This window comes from Hemibagrus wyckioides, linkage group LG12 (genome assembly GCF_019097595.1).
Source record: "Hemibagrus wyckioides isolate EC202008001 linkage group LG12, SWU_Hwy_1.0, whole genome shotgun sequence".
Taxonomy (NCBI): domain Eukaryota; kingdom Metazoa; phylum Chordata; class Actinopteri; order Siluriformes; family Bagridae; genus Hemibagrus; species Hemibagrus wyckioides.
This window is the reverse complement of record NC_080721.1, coordinates 8,907,416-8,915,074: the sequence shown is the minus strand read 5'-3', so window position 1 is coordinate 8,915,074 and position 7,659 is coordinate 8,907,416. Positions and strand designations below refer to the sequence as shown.

The following is a 7,659-nucleotide window of genomic DNA, read 5'->3' as shown; positions in this document are numbered from 1 at the left end:
CACAACAGCTCTACGTGAACCTGAATTGTTAAAAAATACGAAACGCTAGTCGCCATGCCGTAACATACTAAAAACGATTAGCTACATTTAGCCAACAAGTAGAAAAAGATTAAATATCCTTGTAACATTTAGGAGTGAAAGCATTACTTCATGAAATCATATAGGCATTTTAGACCGTGTTCAAATTACATCCAGTGGTTTAAAAAATGACGGATTCACTGATTAAAGCACAAAGAAATCGTCAAAAAAAAAATAAAAAATAAGAAAGGAAACAGTATTTCCCATAAGGACACTGATGCTTCCGCTACATACAGTCTCATTTGCATGGCTGGTTGAGAAAATTGTGATAGTGTGTCTTTAAGAAATCTGCGGATCGACACTGTAAACAGATTGTTGTTGTTTTTTTTTTTGTTTTGTTTGTTTGTTTGTTTGTTTCCGAGACAAAAAATCTTGATAGTACAAAAATACACGTAGAAAATAACAGCAACGGTTCGTCTCCAGTCCAATAAATGACACGATGCAGTTTCTAGCCCTTGAGAAAAACAGAGACGTACATGTTGCATCTGGAGGCTACACGACAAGACAGACTGGTGTACTGTAGAGATAAAAGAGGAGCTTTACCAGACATGCTAAAGTGGCTAACGGTGAATGGCAATCAATAGCCACCAATTAGCATGATGTCATTTTGAAGATGCTAACTGCTGGTTAGCAACAATATCATAACAATAGCGTTCATTATTTTTATTTTTTTTTATTTTTTTTTTGTCTGAAAACAAACACAAAAGAAAAAACAAAAATGCAAACGCAAACATCTGGAGCGTTATAAATACATTGGTATAAAATTGTTTGTTCTGAGCACAAATGGGTTAGAAAGGAGGGATTGACAGGGTGGAGAGGTTCAAATAAAAAACAGCGAGAGAGAGAAAGAGAGAGAGAGAGAGAGAGAGAGAGAGAGAGCACGCTTCTCGGACGTATTTTGGTCCTGATCTGTAGTGTAAGGAAAAAAAGCTGAACCGTCTGAGTTGCGCTTAAACACCTGACATCTCGTTAACGGGAAAAAAGCTGGTGATAGTTTTGTTTGTTTTTTTTTTTGTTTTTTTGTCTTCTTCTTCTTCTTTTTCTTAAAAACCGATACGGCTCGCACTTCACAGGCAAAACCGTACTCATCATGCGATTCAGTTCATTTCGGAGCCCGGTTTAGTCACACTAAACTAATCGCTCACCTTTTCAGTCCATCAGCGATCAGCTTTATCGATTATAAAATGTCCCTTTTGACGACAATCTCAGCCTCCACAAGTCTCTGTGCAACTTCTGAGCTCTTCCTGCTCGCACTAACAACTTCTAGCATCCTCCTTTTTGTCTTTCCTTTTCTGTAAATCTGTTTTTCATCTGCGTGTGAGAGCCCACAGCGTTTTAATATGAAACAGGTGGGATTCGCGTCGTTCAGTCGCGTCGCCTTGCACGTCGCAGGACGCTTGGGATTTACTTACTTATTTATTTATTTATTTATTTATTTTTGTTGTTGTTCTCAACGCCAAGTCTTAAGATCTGGGCTCAATACGTGAACACCAGGTTAGAGATGGTGGACTCGAGCCAGTCACCCGAGATCATCTCGCTCACCTCGGGCGTGCAGTAGTCCGGGAACTCGAAGTGCGAGCCGGAGCCCGACTCGAAACCGAAGTCCAAGTCTCGGTCCAGGCACGTGTCGCTACCGAATCCGCCGCTAAAGCCACCGGGACTGGGGTCGAAGTCCAGCGGGTCGTCTTCAAACTCTTCATCCGAGGAGTGCGAGGAGGAGGAAGAGGAGGAGTGCGAGGCGGACGGGGTCGGAGAGGAGGCGCGAGCGTGTTTGAAGCGCGTCCCCGCGTCATCGTAGAGGCTCGGTGGCTCTCCGCACTCAGCCGAGCTGCTCAGTGTCGGGCTCGCGGGCACGGCGGCGGAGGGGGCGAGGCTTTCTGAGCCTGAGTGAGCGCGCTTCACCGGCTTGTCCGGTATCTGCTTTGCAGAAGACGCTGCCCGCGGTTTATAAAGCGCATCACTGACGGCTTCGAGAGAGCCAGACTTCTTGTGCGTCCTGCCGGGAGATTTATTAGAGCCGTGGCTTTTTTTGGATGATGACTTCCCGCCACTGGTGACCCCCTTGTCCCCCTTTTCCCCGCCAGCTTTGCATGCACTAGCGGATGTCTTGACCTTCTTCCTCGGCCGGTACTTGTAGTCCGGATAGTCTGCCATGTGTTTGAGTCTGAGGCGCTCGGCCTCGCGGATGAACGGGATCTTGTCGCAGTCTCGCAGGAGCTTCCAGCGCTTTCCCAGTCGCTTGGAGATCTCTGCGTTGTGCATGTCAGGAGACTGCTCCATGATCTTGCGCCGCTCGATCTGCGACCATACCATGAACGCATTCATAGGCCGCTTGATGTGGCCGGTGGGCGTCTTGCACCACGCCACGTCCCCGGTCGCGTGCGGGGAGCCCGGGGTCCGCGAGGCGTCCGCGTCCGCCTCCATCTCACAGGAGTCGGTACAGTCGATGGGCGGCAGGTCTGGGTTGTTCGCCACCATAACCATTAAATAAACCTTTTAAAATCCTGCTGGTGAAATAAAATCACTTCACAGTTAGAGAGTCTGTCCGTTGTTCCACAGTTCAGTGGAGCGCGTGCGTAAAAGCGCGTGGAGACGACAAAAAAAAAGTTACAGGCGCGTTGTTTTTCCGTGTTTCTTAACGCCTTGAAGATTACAGAGAAGTTTCGCAAATGTCTTCAAAAATTGTCTTTAAAAAAAAAAAAAAAAAAAAATGTTAGCACTCAGCTGCCAGTGCGACTGAAAACAAGACCAGAGCCGCTCTGAATGCAAAGCAGGTTAAGAAGCAAAAATAATAACTTTATTGGAAAGAGAGAAAACTCTTCGGCATGCTTCGTCTCAGCACCATGCGGCAGGTTTGAGCCACTGCGCTCTTTCATAGTCCGGATCTTTCTTTCACCGATCACAACTTTAAGATTTTCAGCTCGGCGCCTCCGCTCGGCTTTATCCTCTCAACAGTGGCAAGGCGAGAGGAAAACAGCCAATCCGCTGCTGTCGCTAGCCTGTCTTTTGCTGAAACCACGCCCTTTAACGCTCATTGGCTGAATATAGTATCTAATAATAATCGGCGCGTGCAATGAGGAGCTTTATGTCTGACCTCATTCCTGTCTACACTGCAAAAATTGGTTTTAAAGGTACATGTTTTTTTTTTCTTTTTTTCCCCCTCTTTTTCTTTTTTCAAAGACAGGATCAGAAGACAGGAATTTAACGACAAGCGACTGGTGGTAGACGAGCATGGCCAGTTTGTTAGGTCAAGACAGCACCGTCTCTGAAGTCATTAAACAGTTTCATTTATTGGGTTGTATTTGATAAGACAATTTAATAATATATGCTAACTATTCATATATCTAAGAATCAAACTTTCCTTATTTCCTTATTATCTATTTATTTATTATTATAGGTTTTTTTTTCCCGATCACTTCTGAGTATTTATTATTATTATTATTATTATTATTATTATTATTATTATTATTTATGGAATGCACTACTTTCACGAGCGCGTTTCATACTCTAAAGTGCGCGCCAAACATAACTGATAACATAACGAGCATAATGTCAGGTTATTTCCCCTCCAAAAACTGAAGCTTTTCCTTATAATAATCAAAATAAACACTTAGCGCATGCGTCAAATGTTGTTCAGACATAGCCTACTATTTAGGGTAGTAATTAAGGAGTATATAGTATATATAGTAGTATGTATAAGAAGCAGAGTGAGTTATATCCCTGCAGTACATCACCTGGTCACAATACTACAGTCTGAAAAACAGGAATGAGGCACAAATACAAGAAGCACTTAACTCTAGGTTCTTAATCTTTTGGACTCGATTCAAAAAAGCACATTTCTCCACTAGATGTCGCAGTAGAGCCAATGAAGGCTCTAACAAAAAAGAGCCTAGAGAGACATGGTTCAAATTGAGAGAGAGAGAGAGAGAGAGAGAGAGAGAGAGAGAGGGAAGAACATATATGTGAATATGCATTACGTAATGCAGTTAGAGGAGAGTGTTTTCTTAAATCCATCTAGGCACCGTAAACAGGTTTAAAAATCATTTCAGAATCAATTCTTTTTTCACCGGCTTTAAATGTCATCTCTACACCAGTGCATTTGTCTAGCTGTTTATGAAAACAAAGCACTGTATGGATACTGACATCATCCTTTTAAGATGTAGAAAAAACTGTAAGTGGACAAATACATTTAGAGGGGAAAAAAAGTGCTGAGCTCTAAATTATATCTTAAAGCGCAGCTCATGTGTTCAGATAACCTACTGTTATCTGATATTTGATTCAAATCCAAACAACAGTTTATAATAATAATAATAATAATAATAAGAAGAAGAAGAAGAAGAAGAAGAAGACCTTGTGCATTCTGTGAGAGGAAAGGTGTAAATAATAGCCAAATTACTATTGCACACATTTCTATAATGATCATAATATGACATATGATGACATCCATGGGAATTATTTTCCAATTAAATGATCCCTATCTCCAAACATTTTGCCTTAAACTTGTAACTAAGGTGGGAGATTCAAGGAAAAACCTTCAGTTACTTATAATATAGAAGTCGTAGCTCATTTAAGGTACATCATTGAACTTTAAGAACCACTGGTGTACCTTTGATAGCGCATTCATAATGTTTGTGCTTTGGGGAACCAAAATATAAATGGTTCTTTGTCAGGGTGTATGGTTCTATGAAGAACCCTTAACCTACACCGAATGTTTTTAGTGCACAAAAGTACTTCTTTGTACATTTACTGAAATGAACAAAACATGGTACTTTTTATGACATCATTACAAAACCCCTTTCTGGTTCTTCCAGGGACCTTTATTTTTAAGAGTGTACAGTGCATGAGATTACACATAGTACCAGTACTCCATAGCACAACGTGAGAGCATTACACGCAAGGCTACACAATTACAATGCATTCTTTCATCTTCAGTAAGCGCTTTATCCTGATCAGGGTCGTGGTGGATTCAAAGCTCATAGCAGAAACAGTGGCTTGAATACACAGAAGATGGGACAACAGTCCATCACAGGGCACGCACCTTTCACACCTAGAGGCAATTTAGAGTTGTCAAAACATCTGCATGTGTTTGGGAGGTGAAAGGAAACTGGAGAACCCAGAGAAAACCTGAGATGAACAGAGGAAACTCTAGACACAGAGGACACTCAGCTCCAGGGGATCCATGAGCTTTGAGGATCTGTACAATAGAGTGAAACATGATACAATAATGCAAATGTTTTAGGTCGTTTAGAGTCCCATCATTGTCCAATTACTGTACATGTCCTATACTGACTTGCACACGAAACGTTTGCATTGTGTCTAGTGTTTGATTTAACATGTGAGCCATTTTCCCCAAAGATACGGAAGAGTGATGATCATAAATTCTGTTTATATTACTCAGCATTCATCATTCTGTTGACTGTGACCAGATCCCCTACAGCACTAGCTGAAATACATCCACAACACAAACCAGCCGAAAAAGGCATCGTCATGTGTCTCGTTTCTCACCTTCTGACCCACCAGTACCTTTATATATAAAAAAAATTCACATTTGGACCATTGAATTCTCCTAAGTTTACTCAACGTTGCTTCTTTCTATGAAAAGTAAGATGGCTTCTTAGCTGCAATATGTGTCTTGAAGATAAAGACCTCATTCTGGTGCCAGATACTGAGCAACATTTCTGTCTGTCCCTCAGGGAAATCATTAAAACACAGCATTTAGCTCTTCTGCAACATTCAATCCTTGTCACTCCCATCATCGTAAAATTCCACATTTCGCACATCATATTATGAGTCCTTCTTGTTGTGCAACCCTTTTGTTGCTTATGATATCCTTGTTAAAACCAAACCACAGTGACAAAACCGCTAATGTTTCGGTGTGTTGGCTCATCTCCTCAAGACACACTGTTAACATATTTGCCAAATTACCTTCAGCAAGTTTTCAGACGTCTGTGAAACATCTATTTTGTCCCATGCATTAAGCATCCAGGCAGCTGCTTGCCCTGAAGCACTGTCAACAAACATTTTACAAGCTCAGCAGTTGCATAAAATCCAGTCAGGTTAGTCCTGCGCTGAGGAATTAATAGATTTTATTTTTTTGAATTCTGCTGACTGCACGAAAAGTAGCCTGAATCTGAAGACTTTCTTTACAGACTAACAAACAAATAAATAAAGAAATAATGTAATGAAAGAATATGAAATAGTAAATTGGGGAAAGCAAAAAATATGGTGCTTTTAAAAACCTAACAAATGAAGTATAATTAAATATATATATATATATATATATATATATATATATATATATATATATATATATATATATAATATATGATTATTTAATGCATACAATAGATATCATATAATATTATTTATTATATTTTAATAAGAAGATTTATTTAATTAACTAATAATAATGATTAACTTTCATATTATTTAATTGATATATAATTTGCATTTATTTATAGACCCCAGATTGCACAGAATATATAAAACCTAACTATAAAATAAAAATATATATTTTAAACAACTTTTTTTTTTTTAAATGGCTCACTGCCGACTCTTGCTGTACACAGAGGGTTGTGTACACTTGGCATGATTCTGGCTTACTCATTAAAATAAAGGTGTATAATGTGTAAAATCGACCAATTATCCCATCGCTCGGCTCACTTATACCCTGCACTCATGAGGAATTCGAATGTTTCACCTTCAGCAGGTTTGATCATCCAGTGCATTTTATCACAGCGTTATCCAAAACACACTTCTCCTGCTTGGCCTGCGTTACCGTAGCAACCCTCGCTGCTCCTCGCTCTCCCAACACTATTTTAATAAGTTTAGTGTGATTGCACAGAAATGGTCTTCCCTTCTGTTTTTTTTTTTACCCCCCCCCCTCTTTCTTTGTATCTTCTTGTCCTTTATCATATTGCATGAAGTGTAAAGAGCTCATTTGCATACAGGCTGGTGAGATCATTTGGACACAGTGTGAATAATTCAGTAAGTATTCAGTACTGTGTGTTTTTTGGAGGATACGGTCTGGTAAAGTGATGCATCGTAACCTTTCTCTCTAATCTACACCCGCTTCCTCGATGCCTGTCTAATATTACCAACCTTTAACCAGTATAAAGGGCCCTTTGTGTGTGTGTATGTATACATACTGTATGTGTCTATGTGTGTGTGTGTGTGTGCTGTTCCTTCAGCCTTAAACTGAACTGGAAAAACTCTAGTGAGGTTCTAGTTAACCTTAGCAGCTATTTCCAATACATAAATGTTAGCCTGCATGATTATACACTACATTATCAGCACAGGTTTTGTGAATGTGACCCTGAAATGCTTTGATTTTGCATTTTCTTTCTTCAAAATTTGCAATGCAGCCTTGCAAATATTTGTGATTTTTCTGTTTTCTAAATTTGCGATGCAGAATCGCGCAAGCGCCACAGACTATCACAGAGTTTGCTTGATTTTGTGATAACGGAGGGACTGACCAATCAGACATGGCTGGTAACTGCTAAAGAAATCTGCTTGATGATTTAATGCAGTCTGTTTGCTCTGAACCATTTACACACCAATATCAGCTAACAAGCTAGCATA

General features: G+C 40.2%; 1 protein-coding gene across 1 annotated transcript; it reads right to left on the bottom strand.

The window, feature by feature from the left end:
* Nucleotides 1-735: 735 nt before the first annotated feature.
* sox4a (SRY-box transcription factor 4a) lies at nt 736-3,001 on the bottom strand. The gene has a single exon (XM_058405150.1). It carries the CDS (start codon nt 2,560-2,562, stop codon nt 1,555-1,557), a length of 1,008 nt encoding a protein of 335 aa, XP_058261133.1. The 5' UTR covers nt 2,563-3,001; the 3' UTR covers nt 736-1,554.
* Nucleotides 3,002-7,659: the final 4,658 nt, after the last annotated feature.

Bases quoted from the DNA above. Each gene is read 5' to 3' on its own strand.
- sox4a (XM_058405150.1), bottom strand. From the start codon at position 2,562: ATGGTTATGGTGGCGAACAACCCAGACCTGCCGCCCATCGACTGTACC.